Genomic DNA, 21664 nt, shown 5'->3' with positions numbered 1-21664 from the left:
CCAGTGCACAAAAAACCTGTTAACCTTGTGAATTCTCTAAATGAAACAGATATACATTACATTTATCATCTAATAAGATTTAAACAAACGAAACGCATTGAGCTGTTGTGTCTAATAAATAAATACAGAGAAAAAACAGAGATTAGATAAATAGTTTTCAATGAGGTTTGATACCTGTGGTTGAATCTGGATTCATGTTATAGTAGTCAGAGCCGTCCTCTTCTATCCTCCTGATCATCATGTTCTCCTGTTAACGTGAACATATGGAAATATGGAAAAGCACACACCCTCTGTTTTATCTCTGCAGATTATTGATGAGAATGATCACTTTTCATATATTGTGTACTCACTCCTCTCATTCTGATCTTTGAGCTGAATCATAGATGGAACATTAGCGTAAACACCTTCCTCCTGACCTGAAACAATTAATTATTAACACTGAAAATATTCTGTCATCATGTGGTTAGAAACTGAGTTTCAGAAGAAGCTGAAAGTCTGACCATGGAGGAGAGAGGAGTAAACCTGATGCTGAGTTTCATCCTGGTTGGCTGTCTGCAAAGTAGCAGAACCTTTTTCACAAAGAATAAAAAGACATTTGCTGTTACATGGTTTTGAGTTGTATGTTGTTGTCCTGCTGTTCTAATTTATGTCCTCATGAGGCATCGATGTCCTTCAATAATGAAAGAATGAAACATCTAATATCAGAAGAAAAAGGTCTCACCTTTGGATCGTCTGTAGAGACACAGCAGGAGCAGGAGAACAATGAATATGAGTCCAATAATTGGTCCAACGACCATCAGCACAGGAAATGAAGAGCCTTCAGGTCTGGATGCAGCTGCTGTGAGTAATTTAATAAATCAGCACTGATGCACTTAACCATCTGACATAAACTGAAATCATGTTTAAACATGAACAGGTTAGTAGAACAACACATTTAGACTGTGAAGATGTCAGATGATAGAAAACAAATCATTAAAATAATAACTCTCACCTTTAACTGAGATCCAGCTCTGTGGTGAAACCTCCCCTGAATGTTCACACTTGTAGAAACCTTCATCCGACTGTGACACTGCAGAGATCTTCAGCTCCCCTCTGCTGTCACTTTGAAGAAGTTTGTCATTGTGATAGAAAAACACATTGGAAAGTGTATTTTGTTCTCTCCGTCTGCAGCTCAGACTGACAGAATCTCCCTCAGCTACAGGATGGACGGGGCTCACCAGGATAACACCATCATTACCTGTAAAACAGTCAGAGAACATTAAGTTTCTGTCAGAGATCAGCTGCTGCAGACATTTAGACAAAGCTGACTCACACAGTTAAACTGGCTGAAACTTGATCTTGTGTATTTACAAATTGTATGTGTGTTACCACCTTTTAACAAAGATATAACTCTGTCTACAGCGTCATAAATCCCACAGTAGTTGTTCTGAACCGTGAAAGCTGACATTAACATTTCAAGCTCTCCTGTAAAATAAGACAACAGCAAACCAAAGTTCACCAAAATAATTATAAATATACAGTTTGTGACTGTGTTCTCTTTGAAAATGTTTACTGTGGAAGTTGTTGATGTGATGTTTAGCTGCAGCCACAGATTAGAAGTCAGGAAGTGACTTGTTGGCTCCACAGTGAGTGGAGACATATTTAATATGGACTCATCTATATGCTAATGAAACATTTTAACATAGGTTCCACTTTCAGGAGCTAAAAGAGCTCTCAGCTGCAATAGAAATGATTTAAATGAAGAACTAATTTTACTTTGTTTCAGATCTGACTTGTTTTTGTGACATTATTTAATCATAATTTAATCTAACTTCATCTCTTTAGGGCTGCCCTTTGTCACCGATTCTGTTCATAATTTTTATGGACAGAATTTCTCGGTGCAGGGCGCTGAGGGGGTCCTGTTTCGACCCCACACTCGGTCCGATTTGGCGACCTCAGAATCGGGTCTCTGCTCTTTGCAGATGATGTGGTTCTGTTAGCGTCGTCGGACCGTGACCTTCAGCTCTCACTGGAGCGGTTTGCAGCCGAATGTGAAGCAGCTGGGATGAGAATCAGCGCCTCCAAACCCCAGTCTGGAGGCGCCAGTCCAAACCCAAAGCCTCCTCAGCCAGAAAAGGGTGGAATGCTCTCTCCGGGTTTCCCAAGTGGAGGAGTTCAAGTATCTCGGGGTCTTGTTCACAGTGAGGGACGAATGAAGTGGGAGATTAAAAGGCGGATCGGTGCGGCGTCAGCAGTGTTGCGGGCTCTGCATCGGCCTGTTGTGGTAAAGAAGGAGCTGAGCCAGAAGGCGAAGCTCTCGATTTACCGGTGAATCTACATTCCTACCCACACCTATGGTCACGAGCTGTGGGAAGTGACCGAAAGAACAAGATCGTGAATACAAGCGGCCGAAATGGGTTTCCTCCGCAGGGTGTCTGGGCCTCCCTTAGAGATAGGGTGAGAAGCTCAGTCATCCGGGAGGGGCTCGGAGTAGAACCGCTGCTCCTCCGCATTGAGAGGAGCCAGATGAGGTGGCATCTGGTTAGGATGCCTCCTGGACGCCTCCCTGGGGAGGTGTTCTGGGCCCGTCCCACTGGGAGGAGACCCCGGGGAAGACCCAGGACACGGTGGAGAGACTATGTCTCTCGGCTGGCCTGGGAACGCTTAAGTTAAGAATGGATTTAAGCTAAATTAATAGACACAGAATTCATTATTTTTCCAGTGAACCTTAAGATCAAACTATGCAGCAGGATCAAGAGACAAATACTCACCAAGACAGTTCCTGTTGTATGTATATGACATGTACAGGTATAGTAAATGATATGTGATGCTTAAATACAAGAAAAGGTGAAAGAAAAAGAACATTTATCATAACATACTCTGCAAAGTTATGTTGACTGCGTTGCTGAACTCTCCTGATCCAGACTCACACCAGAACACAGCGTTACCAGTCCAGTAAGGTTTTATGTTACATGAGGATCCATTCATTGTCCCCCAGTTTGACTCAGAGCAGTGTGACACGTCTCTTGTTTTTTTAATCCTCGTCACTCTCCACTCAGTAGAATTTCCTTCACAGTTCAGTGACACAGGATCATCTCTGAAGTGTTGAACTCTGTCAGGACTCACTGTGAGAGACGCTGCTGGATGAAGATCTGAAAAACATGTGATGAGATTTCACCAAAGCACAGAGAAATAGAACAAATGCTTCATTCCAGATATTAATTTGGTTTATTTTGTTCTTTAGTTCTGAAGATCAGCGCACACATTTCAACAAGTTGATCAAACTGTGATTTCCACCTTAAAAACTATCACTAGGAATGTAGCTATCATCAACATGAGTATTGGTTTTAAACATCGTGAAGGTCTCTGATAAAAGAATAGTTGAATTAAAGTGAAAGCATCACTTTCAGAAACAAACTGACCTGCAGACCAGACAAACTCTGAGTCACTGTAATCAGTGTAATACTCTGGGTCTCCTCTCCCAGCTCTACACACATATCCTGCTGTGTGTGTCTGTCCATGAATGATGTAGGAATCATGTTCAGTCCTGTTGTTGCTCTCAGGCAGCAGCTCATAGCTGTAAGACTTTTTAGACCGATCAGGAGCAGCTTTATACCAGTAGAACCTCCATCCTGCAGACGGATGTTCAACCTGACAGCTCAGAGTTACTGAGGCTCCAGGACTCAGCCATGATGGAGACACAGTGAGGACAGGCCGGGGTTCAGCTGCTGGAGAGAGAAAGAACAGATAGAAAAGAAGTCTGTAACCCTGGATTAAAAAGCTTTAAATTCATCATTTACATGCAGGACTGATGAGAAACTCAGTGAAATTCTGTGAAAATAATTTCACTCAGTTTACAGTATCTCTTTAAGAAATGACAAATGTCTTCAGTGATTAACATCAAACCCTCCTTCAGACAGAGTGTGTGATACATAACTCCAGACACGGAGTTGAAGGGGAACTCCGGTATTTTTAAACCTAGACCTTATTTCTGGCATGAAATACGTTCATCTACTCTCTGAGAACAGTTTGGTGAAAGCCGGCGTCCTTCGGAAGATATTTAGATAACTGGAGATCCAATGCAAATATTAGCATCTAGCTTCCATGTTGTTGTCCTCCAAGGAAATAGGTGGGCTCAGGGGGCTTTCTACATAGGCTATTTTCTACTTGGATGACGTCATCGATGTGCGCGCTTGTGTACTCCGTGCTCTGAGACGGTCGGCTAACTTCATACATCATTTGCTGCTGCTAGTTTTGTTCAACATGTTAGAATATTTAACAGATTTTGACCACGACTTTGAGTAAGATGGACATTGTTACTGTTTTGAGCCAGAGTATACAGATGAGGAGCTCCTGGAAGATGAGTAGATGAACGTATTTCATGTAGGAAATAAGGTCTTGGTTTAAAAATACCAGACTTCCCCTTTAAGACAGACATCATCAGCTGCTGTTCATCTAATTCTCTGACACTTTGACTCCTGCAGCACTGAGACAATCAGTTTAGTTTAGTTTCCTTTTGGACATTTCTCTTGTGTCTTTGGTGACTGTCTGACCAACAAGTCCTATAATCCATATGTTCTCACATGTTGTTTGCTCCTAACCTTCGATACAATCCATATGGATGTTCTACAAACTAGCACCCCTACAGGTTACAGGAGGTATTGCATAACTCAGAAATTCATGACCATGCAGGACGTTTGTTGCTGCCTCAAATATGACTCATGTGAGTGTTTCCACATCTGAAGAAACATAATTCTCAAGTGTTTCCTTCAACAAACTCCAAAGTCTTCTTCTGCATTTAGATGCAGAGCTGATGGAGCCATTTATTATTATTAGCCTGAGTGTGGCCTCCTTAAAAATACACTGACAAACAACTGGACTGAAGTCAGAACATCTGCTATAAACTCCTCATAACCTGAAGATCTGCAGCTCTGAACCAATCAGAAGGAGTTTCATATTATGAAGAAGTCGACTTGTAGCCATAGTATCAGACTCAGTGACAAACACTGATGCACACAGTTTATATTCTGTTAGTTTTTGTCATCATACACATCAAACTAAAGACTCTCAGTTTAATATATGAGAGGAATTCAAAATACCAGGTCAGCTGTACAGGTATTTGATAAAAACTCTACATCATAACACGCTGCTGTGCTAAGTGATACTACACCACAGTGTAACATGTACTGCAGCTGCTTGTTCAAAGATATTTTCATTTGAACGGCTGAATAGTCAGAAGTGACATTACATCAGTGATCTGACTGCAGATGCCATGCCGACGGTGCTAATCACCACACCACCCTGCAGCCCCATGAAGACAACATATAAATGTAAAATGTTCAAATAAATTAAACATTTTTAACTTACATGATACAGTTACAGTGATGACATCACTCCACTGTGTGAAATGAAACTGGTCCTTTCTGCCCCGGCAGCTGTATTCTTCACTGTCAGTGACTCTGATCCTGTGTTCACTGGATGTTGGAGGTATATTTAACCTGGCTGGTCTCCATTCATACTCCCACTGAGTTCCTCCACCTCCCTGGATCTCACATCTGGCAGTGACTGTCTCACCTCTGTATATCTGAGGCCAGCTGGGCTGCAGGATCACTGTGGCCTTAATGGAAACTGTTCACATAAAATATACAGTTAGAAGACCAACACACACAGAAAACCAACAGAAATATGCTATGATTCTGTTTCCTGTTATTTGACACAATTCATTTATGTATTTATTTCATAAATCTTTATAAATCTTTAAATAACTGTAGTTTGTTTGCTTTTTGCAGCAACATTTCTCAGTATTTACTGACTTACTGATCAGTTATTTCTACAGTTCTTATTTCCATCCTGTTCAGTGCTTTTTCATTATGTTTAACAACAGCACAAAGAGTATAAAGTTCAAGTGTTGAAGTGTTTCAATTCTAAAGCAGATCAACAATGAGAGATTAAGAAAATCCAGATGTAATAAATGAGAAAAGCAGATTCTGCCACTCTTGTGTTGAATCTGAACAAAACATGAAGAGTCTAAAACATCAGAGGTATCAGTAGGAGTTACTGTCATATAATCATTGTTTCATTAATGTTCTTTTTGTTGTTGGTACCAAAATGCTCTTTTCTACATGACTGATAAACAGATGAAGACTTTAAAGAGTGTTTCTTGTTTTATTTCAGAACAAATGAATAAACTCACGAGTTTCCTCAATGGGGACTTTCCTACTGACTTCTGTGTAGAAACCTGGTTCTCCTCTTCCTCCTCCTCTTCCTCCTCCTCTTCTTCCTCTGCAGTGGTACAGACCTCCCTGTGAGACTGTGATGGCTTCATTGTTTCCTCCGGGCTGAGCTGCAGAATAGGCTGACCCATCTCTGAACCAGTCAAACCTCCATCCATCAGAGCCGTCCACAGAGCAGCTCAGTGCTATACTGCCCCCTGCTGGTATGGTTGTTCTCGGTGCTCTCAGTGTAGCTTTGGGTTTACTTGCTGTTGAGTTCAGAGGACAGAGAGAACAAGTGATTCATCAGTAAGAAACCTGATTCAGTTTGTTACAATATTCACATTTTTAAACATTCACAGACTCATTTAACCACATCCATCAAATAGATGCTACAGTTCACTGTGGGCTGTCTCCTCTTTTCTGAAACAAATCAGTTCATTACTGAACTTCCTGGTGGCGGCTGGATCAGTGTTGGACGGAGAAATGTCTCCTGTTGTCTTACTTAAACAGAACAAACTCAGAGAGGGAAGCAACAGATGATGATAACTACTGTTGCTGTAACAAAGCTGATTATATTTCTGTCTGTAAATGAAATGAAAACCTAAATGCAGACATAACTGAACCTGAATCATGCTCAGATTCAGCTGAAGCTGATGTTGAACATGCAGAAAATCAATGACAGCATTTAAAGAACTGATTCACCTTCGAGTCAAAGAAAGGAAACAGCTTCTTTATCAAGCTTCAGCTGTGCTGCTTAAGAAGTGGAGACAGCTACTTTACAGAAACTCTACATCCAACCTGCACAATCACGTCCAAGTCAGCTGCAGATGCTGAATTTCAGGTTTCTGTGAGGCAGCAGCCAGCAGCTTTGCTGATGATGGCTCACAGGGTTTTGGTAGTAAGTTGTTCATGTTCTGTTTGTCTGAACCTGCTGGTCTGACAGATGTTTCCTTTCTTTGCTCACTTCAGACCCTCATTTGGCTCAGTTCATGTTCTGTTTATCTGATGTGGTGGAAATGACATTTTAATACGACTTAATCTGCCTTTTGTTTACGGCTGTCTGGTGTTTTTCAGGGAAACAGAAAGAATTCAACAGTAACTGCTCTGAAATGTTGGCTTTTGTGTGAGTGCTTTGATGAACTGTGCAGCTCTTGTCTGGTTTCAGACCTTTGGATGTTGGTTTATGAGCTGCATCTCTGTGTTGTCTTGCTTCAGCAGCATCTGTTCATCGTGATGTTTGAAGTAAAAGTACTTTTACTTGGGTAAAGCTTTCCAGTGCTCTTTCTGTCCCTCATAAAATAATGAACAGGACATTTTTTAGGATTATCACTTCATTTGGATAAGAGACAGTCAGTTAAAATGCTGCTTTTCAGTTCTTTTGTCATCAAAGTAAAAACGTAACAGCTTCACTTAATGCCATGAAGATAACTATTAGAAGAAGAAGTGTTTCTTGCTTTTTGATGACTCTCACACATACGCAGTGTTCACATGGATGAAAGATGTCCAACTTACATGATACATTTACAGTGATGACATCACTCCACTGTGTGAAATTAAACTGGTCCTTTCTGCCCCGGCAGCTGTATTTTTCACTGTCAGTAACTCTGTGTTCACTGGATGTTGGAGGTATATTTAACCTGGCTGGTCTCCATTCATACTCCCACTGAGTTCCTCCACCTCCCTGGATCTCACATCTGGCAGTGACTGTCTCACCTCTGAATATCTGAGCCCAGCTGGGCTGCAGGATCACTGTGGCCTTAATGGAAACTGTTCACATAAAATATACAGTTAGAAGACCAACACACACAGAAAACCCACAGAAATATGCTATGATTCTGTTTCCTGTTATTTGACACAATTCATTTATGTATTTATTTCATAAATCTTTATAAATCTTTAAATAACTGTAGTTTATTTGCTTTTTGCAGCAACATTTCTCAGTATTTACTGACTTACTGATCAGTTATTTCTACAGTTCTTATTTCCATCCTGTTCAGTGCTTTTTCATTATGTTTAACAACAGCACAAAGAGTATAAAGTTCAAGTGTTGAAGTGTTTCAATTCTAAAGCTGATGAACAATAAGAACAAATGAATTAACTCACGAGTTTCCTCAATGGTGGCTTTCCTGCTGACTTCTGTGTAGAAACCTGGTTCTCCTCCTCTTCCTCCTCTGCAGTGGTACAGACCTCCCTGTGAGACTGTGATGGCTTCATTGTTTCCTCTGGGCTGAGCTGCAGAATAGGCTGACCCATCTCTGAACCAGTCAAACCTCCATCCATCAGAGCCGTCCACAGAGCAGCTCAGTGCTACACTGCCCCCTGCTGGTATGGTTGTTATCGGTGCTCTCAGTGTGGCTCTGGGTTTACTTGCTGTTTAAAAATTAATTAATCAGAATGTGACTTGATTCAGTTTGTTTAAATATTACTAACAGGCTGTATCACAAGGACACTGAAACATTTCTTGTTAACAATAAACTAATCATAAAAATAAATGCAGTTGCACACAAATAAAACCTTCAGTTATTTTTGCCTCTTCCACTTATTTCCCTCAAATGTTTCCCTTCACTGCGTGCTGTCTCCTCTTTCTGTTCTCAAACTAAAATAAATCAGTTCATCACTGAGCTTCCTGCCAGCAGCTGGATCAGTGTTGGATGGAGAAATGTTTCTAAATAAGTAAAACACATCAAAACATGATATTTCATAACGAATTGAGGACAGTTTAACTCACATGAAACTTTCAGAGTGAAGCCTTCGCTCCATCCTGTGAATAGAAAGCCAAGTCGTTTTTGTTAAATTATTCAAAGAAAAATGTCAAATTTATCCCATTAGAGTCCCAGTAACATCCATCTGTACCTGCTCAGAAACAAACAAACGTGCACGCTCACACTCACTCGTAGGGTTAATTTAGAACATGCATGTTTTTGGATGATGGGAGGAAGCCAGAGTGAAGCCAGACACACACAGGGAGAACATTCACACTCCACACAGAAAGGCCCCAGCTGGGGTGCAAACCACCACACCACGTGTCCTCACAAAGATCACAGACTCTGCTGCACACAGAGCTCAGGGTCAGAGCAGCGTTTGCTTTTCAGATATAAAGAACAGAGACAGTATTTCTACAGAGAAGTTTGAGAGCAGTTAAATCAACTTAAAGGGAAAAACAAGTTATCCTGGAGGCTCATGATGTCCCACCATCTTAAAAACACTTCATGTTGGTCTTTAGTTTCCCACTTATCTATATGTGTAGTGTTGGACACTCACAGGCAGGACAACTCCTACAGGTGATATCAGATACTGTGGCAGCCAGCACACATGACAATATACAAGATAAATAAGACCACTGGGCTGCAGGATCACTGTGGCCTTATTGGAAACTATTGACACCAAAAACACAGTTAGGACACAAACAAAAGAGCTGAGAAATAAAACAGAAACACAGGACTGTTTCCAGCTTCAGTTCTTCTGCTTTATGGCAAATTATTAAAGCAGCTGTAATATTTATACAATGAGAGAACTCATCAGGTGTTTAGAGCTTGAAGTGTGTGACTCCAGCACTTTAAAGGACATTTTGACATAACCGCAGGCTGATTTTCTAATAAAACATCTGCAAAGTTTCTGGAGCTTCAGTTTACACACCTCAAAGTCACAATGAAACAAGAACAGATGCAACAATCTGGAGTTAAAATGAAAGCTGTTTCCCCTTCCAACAGAGTTTGTCATCAGCAGTTTCACAGCTGAATGATCTTTAATCTTTTATCCACTGGTTGTGTCTGTAACCTTGTTGTTCTTACACACCAAACTAAAACTTGTTCTTCTTCATGTAGATGAGGTCAAATCCTGGGATTAAATTATTCATTATATAGTTTTAATAATGTGTTCAAAATGGATTTTCTCCTGTTCTCAGATTCCATGATGTTTTATTCCAAATTAAATTTATGAACTCACCAGTTTGATAAATGATGACGGTGTCACTCGTAGATGTGACTGAGTTAGTCCCACTTTTATACCCTCTGCAGATGTATTTGCCTCCCTCTGAGACACTGAAAACTCCATCAATGTCATATTTTATGAGCTGATATCCAGATGAGGTACGTCTCCAGAGCTCATAATGTAAGTCTGCAGGATCCTTCACAGAACAGGTCAGCGTCACACTGCCCCCTGCTGGTATGATGTTACTGTCTGCTGTCAGATTGGGTTTGACTTTAAGTTCTGTAAGTTAGAAAAAACATGATGGGAATCGTCTCTTAAACCTTTCACAGACGTCAGAATGAAACTGTTTACGAGGCATTTACTTCAACTGCTACAAATTTGTGTTTTCATTCGATGCATTTTTGTTTTATTTATTTTTCTTATCTAATGAGAGTCCCTATAACAGAGTTAAAAATACCACATCTGGACAAAGATAAACGAGAGGATAATTAGCAGATAAATACGGTACTGAATATAAATATGAGACCAAAGCAGAGAGGGAAGTTTGTCTGACCTTCAGCATATCCATCGATGGGTGTTCTGAGCACTACAATAAAGATTAAAACTGGGTTAGATTTGTTAACCTGACAGATAATCTAAAGTTAATCAGATGAAAAACACTCTGGGTCAACAACAGAAGAACAAAAAGGAATTAAGTACAGAAAATATTAAAGAAATGATGTTTACCATGATAACTAAATCATAAATGAAACAATCCACATGTAACTTGCATTCTGCTCCTCTAAACTAAAGCAACAGTTTTTCATAGAATCATGTCTGCTCTCCTCAATCTCTCACAGAAACACAATGACCCAAAGACTCACTGTAATTCTCTCTATTCAGAAACATTTCCTTTAATCTGCCGACAGAAAGGCAGTGATGTACTTACAGAAAAAGCCCAGCACACCGAGCAAAGTGTGCCCCATCCTCACATCCAACCCTGCTGCACAGCCGATCAGAAAGTCGTCTGCTTCACTCGAACAAAACGTATGAAGAAGTTACAACTAATACGTGCGTGAGAACTAAAGCTTTCAAACTTCTGCCCCCTACAGCCCACCTTTGCTTCCTTCCTTTTTACACTGAGCTCAGACAGCCTCAGTGGTTTTGGTTGGTTTATGGTTTGGGTAGCAGTTGACAGCAGGCGTTTGATGAGTAATTTCCTGTCCAATTCAGAAATAAATGAACTTCTTTAATGTGCAAAGGTCTGATCCTGGTTTATAAAAATATAAAGATTTAACAAGCATAGCAGTAAATGTGGATAAGGAAAGTTTTGTGTGGAAACATGTTCATTTTTGCAGTTCTGCCATTGAGGTTTGCATAAAACATTTTGTCCTTTCTGCTGTTTTTCCTGTTGCATGCTCTTCTGTTGGTGCATGCTCTACCTTAAATATGACATCATTTATACAGTTACTTCCTCACCACCCCCATGCATCTGGCTCTCACACTGCTCTGCTGACCTCTTCTCTCTGTCCCAGACACCTTCACTGTATTCAGCCAGCTCTGAGGCCTTTTCCTACATGTCTGCCAAGTTGTGGACTTGTGTTCCTGCCATTGTTTCACTGTTCCATACAGTATATCCACACTGTCCTCCTCCCCAAAATGTACTCCTATGTTATATTCTTATACAGACAGTGTTCAAATGCAGTCTCAGGAGACGAGGACAGGTGATGTAGATGATTCAAAAAAGGAAAACCAGGAGGATATTTAGAGGTGTGGCTACAAAATGAGGCAGGAAAGGCAATGAACTGAAGAAACCAGGCGTGACACAAGCAGCAGAAAGCTGACAGAAATGAACAAAGGTGCAGGTTTACCAAAATAAAACAGGAAGTAACTAATATACAAAAATCCAACAACCATGACAGACAGATATGACTGTCAAGGAAATTCAATCTTAATGAGGATCAGAGTCACTAGAGTCAATTAACACAAAACATTTTTTTCTTTCAGCAAGGAGACAAGTCTGCACAACACATCAAATTGAATCATGCAGTCACACAGAAGCTTTTACATGTGTGACAAAGAGTGGTGTTTATGAGGTTTGTGGGTAATCTAAAATGGACGACTACGACACCTGGGGACTTACACTCCAGGATACAGAAACCTAAAAAGGCAAATACAAAAAAAAAAAGAGCAATTGAACAAGGACACAGATTCAGAACTGAGGAGGCAGAGACAGTAGGTTCAATAAGAAAATAAGTTTATTGAAATAAAACAACAAGTAGTCAAAACTAAACCTAGAGGAGGAATGAGAAATGCAGAAAAAGTAACATTTCTAATTCAGAATTCTTCATTTCTAACTTTGGCAGCTCTGACAGGTGACACAGAAAACCTTCAGCTGCACTCAATGCTGCTCTGTTTTTAGTATCTTTAAGAACTTATAATCAGACTCATTTTTGTTAAATTATTCAAAGAAAAATGTCATATTTATCTCATTAGAGTCCCAGTAACATCCATCCATCTATACCTGCTCAGAAACAAACAAACGTGCACGCTCACACTCACTCGTAGGGTTAATTTAGAACATGCATGTTTTTGGATGATGGGAGGAAGCCAGAGTGAAGCCAGACACACACAGGGAGAACATTCACACTCCACACAGAAAGGCCCCAGCTGGGGTTCAAAGCAGGAACCCTCTTGCTGTGAGGCGACGGTGCAAACCACCACACCACGTGTCCTCACAAAGATCACAGACTCTGCTGCACACAGAGCTCAGGGTCAGAGCAGCGTTTGCTTCTCAGATATAAAGAACAGAGACAGTATTTCTACAGAGGAGTTTGAGAACAGTTAAATCAGCTTAAAGGGGAAAACAAGTTATCCTGGAGGCTCATGATGTCCCACCATCTTAAAAACACTTCATGTTGGTCTTTAGTTTCCCACTTATCTATATGTGTAGTGTTGGACACTCACAGGCAGGACAACTCCTACAGGTGATATCAGATACTGTGGCAGCCAGCACACATGACAATATACAAAATAAAGAAGCTCCAGATTCAAGACTTTTATAACTGATATTTGTTAACTTTGCTCTGCTGAGTATAAAATGTCCAGTTAGGACCTGAATGGTTAAGATGATCTGTTGAATGCATAAAAAGAAAACCCAAAATAAATAAATACAAACTTCTCACAGGTGAACACAACTGTGGTTATTCAGTGGGTTCATTAAGCTGCTCATTTTATCATGTTGTACTGACATATAAAAACAGGCGTTACATTGTATTAGATGCACTAAGCTTAGATAAGATCTCGATTAGAAGAACTCATAATGTAAGACTGCAGAACAGGTCAGCGTCACACTGCCCCCTGCTGGTGTGATGTTACTGTCTGCTGTCAGAGTGGGTTTGACATTAAGTTCTGTAAGTTAGAAAAAACATGATGTGAATCATCTCTTAAACCTTTCACAGACGTCAAAATGTACAAAATACACTGACAAACAACTGGACTGAAGCCAGAACATCTGTTATAAACTCCTCATAACCTGAAGATCTGCAGCTCTGAACCAATCAGAAGGAGTTTCATATCATGAAGAAGTCGACTTGTAGCCATAGTATCAGACTCAGTGACAAACACTGATGCACACAGTTTATATTCTGTTTGTTTTTGTCATCATACACATCAAACTAAAGAATCTCAGTTTAATATATGAGAGGAATTCAAAATACCAGGTCAGCTGTACAGGTAGTATTTGATAAAAACTGTTCTGCAGCAGCTACATCATAATACGCTGCTGTGCTAAGTAATACTACACCACAGTGTAACATGTACTGCAGCCGCTTGTTCAAAGATATTTTAACATCTTCTGAAACTGTCACAGACGTCAGCTCAGAACTAAACTGAACACCAGTGAAGACTTTGGATCACATGTCAGAAAGCTCTCTGATCTAATCAATAACATCAAAACACCAAATGAGGGAACAGTTTTTGGATGAATTTTGTTCCTCCTTTCAGAAAACTCTGTTGAAAAAGTTTATGAGGCATTTACTAAACTTTTGTTTAATTTATTATTTTTTATTAGATTTTTCTTTTTTTATCTGGTGAGAGTCCCGATAACAGAGTGAAAAATGTCACAAAGATGAACGAGAGGATAATTAGCAGATAAATACGCTACTGAATATAAATATGAGACCAAAGCAGAGAGGGAAGTTTGTCTGACCTTCAGCATATCCATCGATGGGTGTTCTGAGCACTACAATAAAGATTAAAACGGGGTTAGATTTGTTAACCTGACAGATAATCTAAAGTTAATCAGATGAAAAACACTCTGGGTCAACAACAGAAGAACAAAAAGGAATTAAGTACAGAAAATATTAAAGAAATGATGTTTACCATGATAGCTAAATCATAAATGAAACAATCCACATGTAACTTGCATTCTGCTCCTCTAAACTAAAGCAACAGTTTTTCATAGAATCATGTCTGCTCTCCTCAATCTCTCACAGAAACACAATGAACCAAAGACTCACTGTAATTCTCTCTATTCAGAAACATTTCCTTTAATCTGCCAACAGAAAGGCAGTGATGTACTTACAGAAAAAGCCCAGCACTCCGAGCAAAGTGTGCCCCATCCTCACATCCAACCCTGCTGCACAGCCGATCAGAAAGTCGTCTGCTTCACTCGAACAAAACGTATGAAGAAGTTACAACTAATACGTGCGTGAGAACTAAAGCTTTCAAACTTCTGCCCACTATAGCCCACCTTTAAGTCCTTCCTTTTTACACTGAGCTCAGACAGCTTCAGTGGTTTTGGGTTATGGTTTGAGTAGCAGTTGACAGCAGGTGTTTGAGTCATTTCCTGTCCAAAGCAGAAATAAATAAACTTCTTTCATGTGCAAAGGTCTGATCCTGGTTTATAAAAAATATAAAGATTTAACAATTATAAAACATTTAGTCGTTTCTGCTGTTTTTCCTGTTGCATGCTCTTCTGTTGGTGCATGCTCTACTTTAAATACAACATCACTAATACAGTTACTTCCTCACCAGTCCCATGCAACTGGCTTTTACACTGCTCTGCTGATCTCTTTCATCTCTTACACCTTCATTCAACCAGCTCTTAGTTGCACATAGTAACAACAAAGAGCTCCAGGCCTCGACGCAGGTTCCAAACTCCCCACATCCTCGTTCAACTGAGCATCTGCAGGAAGTCCAGAAATAATCCAGAGTCTTCGTTCGATGTGCTGCCAGTGTCTCAGTTTATGTCCTGATGGGTCAGAGCTGCTTTGGTGGAATGAGCGTAAACTAAAGAATATTAGGATGGCTTTGGTGTTGTAGCTGATAGGTCTGTATAGATGCTTAAGATGCATATCAAAGCTAACGGTTAGAGAGATCCTGCATCTCCTAAAACATTGATACATATAAAACTAGAATTACTTGGTTGTTACACACAGTATTTGGCTTCTAAGGCCCAAGAACAAACTGTCAGGCCAGCTCTCCACTTCCTGTTCACACATAAAGATGCACGAGAGCAGCAATTAACACATTCACCACATTCAGTTCAGAGCTATCTGACCTACAATAAACTGTGAAACACCTGAGACTTTTTTCTGTTCAGTGACTTAATATGATGAATTTAATGTTTTTTTTTATGTATGATACAGTATATATTAGATTATATAAGTGATATAAACTGGATAAGATCATCCTATATATGCATACAGTCATAATAAGAATGATAGTTTGTGGGATAGTTTTTTTTTATGTCTGAACATTGTGTGAAAAGAAGAGGGTAGAAGAGTTGAGCTGAAAAAGTCAACATGATTGTCTCTTTGCTTTACATCTTGAACTTCAGTTTTTTTGTCTGTCAGGAGTAAATACAGGAAGTAAATACAGGGAGGAGTGATGCTGTAGTGTCGCGAGATTTTGTGAGACTATCGGCAGATTCAAACAAGGTGCGCCTCAAATAGAGCAAACAATATAGTAAGATTATAATTACGCCAATAACTATTGTTTAAATAAATATATTATCGGGTAAAACAAAACACTGGAGTACAGTGAAGAAAGCCTGGAGAGCCTTACGGATCACATCGACGAGTGTTTTGACAGGATCGTCATGGGGAAAACTAACCAAACCCCATCTGCCAGCAGCAAGGCTTCAGCCTCCAAAAGAAGTCGTCCGGAGCGAGGTCTCCAGCTGGTAATGATTCTACGGACATTTTAACATCAATCATAAGAAATTATCCAGTTTCGACGCCCATATGTATCTGTTAGAGATTCTACACAGAGAGTTTCAGGCATTACGGGAGTCGTTGGAGTTCAGCCAGCAACAGGTGCAGACGCTGGCTGCAGAAAACGCAGCCCTCAGAGGATCGGTGAAAACATTCACCGAAGGAATGAGCCGGATCTCTAACCGAGACCAGGAAACCACTCCTTGGCTCTTCTAAACCCCAGGTGATCTGAATTCATTAACTTGTATAAATCATTTCACTGTAAATGGTATATAAGTAACTCTGAAATAGTCTATCCAATTCACAGTTATCTGTCAAATCTGTCAAAATACATAGCTCACTGCCAGTCTCACCAGCATAGGATGTATGCAGGTCATATTTTTTTTCTTTTGTCTATCTCACACTTCCACTCTTTTGCACTGTTCTGTTTTTCTTCCCCAACCCGCTGGTTTCCACTTTAATAAGTAATGTTAACAAGCACGGCGCAAATAGAGATTTGAGCAGAGCACGGAATCAAATACCACACAGAATTGACAGCGCGCGTACATATTGTAGCAAGCCCATAGTGACGAACAGAAACACCAACAATGGCATGTTCATGCAAGCATATATGCACACACACGCACGGGAAGCTTTTAGCTAGCATCCAGCACTCACTGCGTTAGTCTGAGCATGTCCACGCTGAGGTTTATCTCATGGAGTGTGCATGGAGCTGGGTCCAGGGGGAAGAGATTAAAAATCTCCAATGAGTTGAAGGATTTACAGGCGGACATTGTTTTATTACAGGAGATTCATTGATCAAAGACTGCAGCTGATGTTCTCACCACAGCACAGTTTCCTCATGTGTACTCAGCCTGTTACAACTCCACACAAAGAGGTGTAGCCATTCTGATAAATAGAAGAGTATATTTCACCGTAAACAACGCAGTTATAGATCCAGAAGGTAGATTTCTAATAGTTAATTTATCTACTCAAAATATGAATTTATGCATTGCAAATATATATATGGTCCAAATGTGGAGGACCCCTCATTTTTTCACTCCTTTTTCACTTCACTCTCTGATCACTCAGATAACACTCATCATAGGAGGGGACTTTAACATGGTATCTGACTCAGGAGTAGACAGACTCAGTACTTCAGGAAGTCAGCGGAACTGGCAGTCCACAAACATTGTTAAACAGTATATGAATGAATACACCACTCATTTTCAAGAATAGATTATTTCTTAGTTAGCAGTTCCTTGATGAGGGATATTTCAGACACCAAAATCCACCCCATCACTATCAGTGATCACGCCCCAGTTTCTATCACACTGAAGAATAACAGAGTTACACCATCAGCTAGGAATTGGAGTTTTAATACATCATTACATAAAGAGCCTGATTTTATTAATTATTTCAAAAGGGAATGGTCTGTATACTTAGATAACAATGACTTGTACTCTCTAGGAAGCCGGAAAAGCAGATATGAGAGGCAAAATAATTAATAAATTCCTAGAATATCAACAATTTAATTCTATAATAACTACGAAATATATCCTCCACCAACCAGACTTGCAACTCCCGATTAGGGTAGCAGAATTTCGAAGCATCTGCACCCCAAAACTATCAAAAATATATAAATTATTGTCTAAGATAGATGACACAATGTCTCTACCATCTTCAAAATAGGAGGCAGATTTATCCATCAGTTCTAATCATAGCTTTTGGCCACAAATATGTTTGAACACCTTCAGAATGACTCGAAATCCTAATTTGCAGCTCATACAATACCAAATCCTTCACAGAACACACTATACAGGACAAAGGATGTTCAGGATGGGTCTAACACACTCAAACATCTGCACACATTGCACAGATAACACACCTGATGATTATGCACACGCTTTGTGGTTCTGTGCGCCTGTCCAGAAGTTCTGGCTTGAAGTCTGTGAGGACCTATCAACATGGCTAAAGTGGAGCATCCCTGCATGCCCCACACTAGGCTGTTGAGGCCTTTTTTTCCCTTGTTGGAGGGGGGCCTGGGTGGTGGTGGGTCTCCGGCCCGGGCTGCTGCGACTGGTGTGATTGCTTGTTTGTTTGTTTGTTTGGTTGGTTGTTGTTTTTTTTTTTTCCGTAGAGGTCCTCTGGGGTGAGGAGGGGTGAGGAGGGGTGGGGCCTTCTGGGGGTACAGTAGCTCCCCGAATATAGTCGCTGCAGGCCCCGAGCCCGGTGGACATCAGGCCCTCCTGCCCTGTGGCGGGTCCCAGGTAATGGGGCCTTTTGCAGCCAGTCTCTGGCTGCCCTCTCTGGGGGAACTTCTCTCCCCCGGTCTATATCCCCATAATCCCTTCTGGCTCCTGTACACAGCACACACTCACACGTGAAGGGTTTTGGGGGTGTGTGTGTTCGGTGGGGTGTAGTGGATGGGGCCATGGAAGTGGTCCCCTTTACAGCACTCTGCAGTTCCCCGCCCCTGTTTTAGTTACACCTTAGACATCACTACTTATCAAACACACACATTAGGTCTTGGGGGGTGGTTGCACTGAGTGGTATCTGGTGGGCGGGGCTCTTTGGGTATGTAGGCTGCCCAGAGGGCCGCGCTCCCAGTTCTACAAGGTTAGCTGCCCCTCAATTTTAATCGCTCACTATTAGAAAATATTGAAGAGCCGGAAGGGTGAGGGGAGGGGTCTTCCCACACCCCTGTTGCCTGGTTGCTGCTCGGGGCAGGAGGGGCCAGGAGGATGAATTATTCTGCTGGTGTGATGAGACCCCATCATCTCTCGCTCATTCTCGTGGAAAGGCACCCGACAAAATGGATTAAAAATGGATAGGATTCTTCAGTTCTGAAGTCAGACCAGAACATTTGACAAAATGAAGAGATTTAAAGCAGTAAAATCTGCTAATTTATCATCTATCATACAGATTAGTTGAATTACACAGTGTTGGCTGGACTCCACTGAGGTCTGGCCCTGGATCTGTTTGTTTTTCATGTTCATGTTCAGCACCATGGACAGAGACAGCCAGCGCTTTGAATAATGTTAGAAATGAAGTTGTTATGAAAGTCTTCTGAACAGCTGTTCAGGATCTGTGACCACAGATTATTTAGTAATTCTAAGTGTTTAGATTGTTTTGCCTTTAGTTTAGTTATTCTATTATTTTTAAGCTTACAATTAAAAATAAGAAACACTATAAAAACACTAATAACACGTGTATGATTCGGATGTGTTTTCTGAGGCCATGTTTTCACTTGTATAATCTTAGAATTAAAAAAAAAGATACAATTCTGTTATTTATATCAAGAATAATGGTAACATTTGATGGAGTTAGTGAGCACATTATCGTGTGTCCAGGGTCTCTTAGTGGGAGTTTCAGATGGATGTCTGCAACAGTTCAGGAGTGAGAGGAGTAAACAGGAATAGATAACACAGTGTGGTATGAGCACAGATGAGGTGAAGATCCTGAAGCTTATCACATCAGTAAGAGTCTCCTCACAGGCAGGTATAACTAAAAGTATTCTGGCAGCATGTTGATGTAATGATGAGCTCAAGTTCAGTCAATGTGTGTTTTTCAGGTTCAGCACCATGGACAGAGACAGTCGGAGCTTTGAATAATGTTAGAAATTAAGTTATTATTAAAATCCTCTGATCGGCTGTTCAGGAACTGTGACTGCAGACAATTAAGAAGTGTTAAGATTGATTTGCCTTTAATTTAGTTGTTTTATTGTTTTTCAGTGTACAATTGAAAATAAGAAACACCATAAAAACACTAATAACATATGATTCAGATGTGGTTTTTGAAGTTTAAGTTGTCTTTTCTGACATTTTTAGATCATTCCACAACTTTGAAAGCTCAAACCTTTTTCTGTTCAATTAATGTCAATTAAAAAAAGAAGAAAATGGGCTGATGTGGTGGTTAGCATCGTGGTTAGCATCGTTGTTAGCATCGTGGTTAGCACCGTCACCCCACAGCAAGAGGGTTCCAGGTTTGATTCCCAGCTGGGTCCTTTCTGTGTGGACTTTGCATGTTCTTCCTGTGTATGCGTGGGTTCTCTACAGGTAATCCAGCTTCATCCCAGCACCCAAAAACATGCCTGTTAGGTTAATTGGTGTCTCTAAATTGTCCCTAAGAGTGAGTGTGAATATGGATGGTTGTATGTCTCATTTGTCCCTGCCTCTCGCTCAATGGCAGCTGGGATAGGCTCCAGCCCCCCTGCAACACTAAATTAGATTAAACAGGTATAGAAAATGGATGGAAAAGTGGCAGGTTTTATTATTTATTTAAAGAAAATGTATTTTATGTTGAATAAGAGCTGACTGCAAATAGTTTAGATAAAGAATGAACACATTTAATAAATCTGATGCCATGTGAACAGTTTTGCTGAAAAATTATAAGAAAACACTCTGTATGCAGTAAAACCAAACAAGACTTTTTGGTGAAACTTCAGGATTTAACTCCTCCTGTTGTGCGGTTATACAGTTTAATTAAAGACACAGCAGAGATAAATGAGCTGAATGCACAGTTGTGTACTGCTTTGACTACCTGAGTGTCTTAAATCAGCATCGTGGCACCTTAAACAACAGATCCAACATATATCTGGGTGAGTTTTGAAATGAGACCCAACCACATGCATTCAGACACTCTGGCAGCTCAGGATGGATTTCAGGATGTCTAATATGTCACTGTTACAACCCAGCTTGTGTCCTGCAATATAAAATAGAGACTGACCACAGTTTAAAGAAGTAAAAGCTTTATTTTCTTCCAAAAGAAGTGAAAAAAGTTCATATTACGGTCCAAGATTAAAGAACAAGATTTACAGGTGCAGCCATTAAAAAATAGGACAATTAAACCAACAAACTATCCAAAGACTCCAGCTGCCAGGTCTGAAAAATCTGATCCAATCACAGCGGCACAGTCTGACAGAAGTAGCAAAATAATCACAAAAGATACACATTCATTAACACAAAGATATAACGTTCTCTCATCACTATTCATTCTAATTAAACTTAACTTAAATAAAGAGTTAAATGAACACGTCTCTGCAGATGTGATCAGATTTAACAGATGCACCTGATGAAGTGGCTGCTGAATTTATGGAGCTCTGCTGCCGAAGCATGAGTGCAGTTTATCATCTGTGCTTCTCTTCTTTGGTCGATGATTTCCTCTTATGGACCTGAAACAAAATCACAACAAACAGCTGGAAAACAGACACAATTATCAGTTATATGTCAGGGTCTATCTGACATTCTGATTCATGAGCAAACATTTGTGGGATCAAATTATCTTGATGTTGAATTTTCTTCAGTGACATTTTGAAATGTTTTACAATGAAATAAATTAGGACTTCAAATAAAGGAGGAAGTG

At 40.3% G+C, this 21664-nt stretch overlaps 3 protein-coding genes across 3 annotated transcripts in view; 1 reads left to right on the top strand and 2 right to left on the bottom strand.

Annotated features, from left to right (window-relative positions):
- Nucleotides 1-21664, top strand: part of LOC140282344 (uncharacterized) — a 112304-nt gene that overhangs the window by 24721 nt on the left and 65919 nt on the right. The window lies entirely within an intron of this gene.
- LOC140282298 (uncharacterized) lies at nt 2176-4215 on the bottom strand. The gene is made up of 4 exons (XM_072376884.1): nt 4131-4215; nt 3402-3707; nt 2859-3131; nt 2176-2255 (listed from the first exon to the last, which is right to left on the bottom strand). Exons 1-4 carry the CDS (start codon nt 4213-4215, stop codon nt 2176-2178), a joined length of 744 nt encoding a protein of 247 aa, XP_072232985.1.
- Nucleotides 2228-21664, bottom strand: part of LOC140282297 (basement membrane-specific heparan sulfate proteoglycan core protein-like) — a 48289-nt gene continuing 28852 nt past the window's right edge. The window contains exons 23-29 of the mRNA XM_072376883.1: nt 8298-8564; nt 7908-7961; nt 6278-6460; nt 5347-5607; nt 3402-3707; nt 3106-3131; nt 2228-2344 (exon numbers count right to left, since the gene is read on the bottom strand). Of these exons, the coding sequence (XP_072232984.1) occupies nt 2228-2344; nt 3106-3131; nt 3402-3707; nt 5347-5607; nt 6278-6460; nt 7908-7961; nt 8298-8564 (1214 nt within the window). The remainder of the gene's footprint in view (nt 2345-3105; nt 3132-3401; nt 3708-5346; nt 5608-6277; nt 6461-7907; nt 7962-8297; nt 8565-21664) is intronic.

The sequence above is a fragment of the Leuresthes tenuis genome, unplaced genomic scaffold (genome assembly GCF_036924035.1).
Source record: "Leuresthes tenuis unplaced genomic scaffold, fLeuTen1.0.hap1 SCAF_22, whole genome shotgun sequence".
Classification (NCBI taxonomy): domain Eukaryota; kingdom Metazoa; phylum Chordata; class Actinopteri; order Atheriniformes; family Atherinopsidae; genus Leuresthes; species Leuresthes tenuis.
Note: the sequence above shows the minus strand (reverse complement) of the source record. Positions and strands in the feature narration are given on the sequence as shown.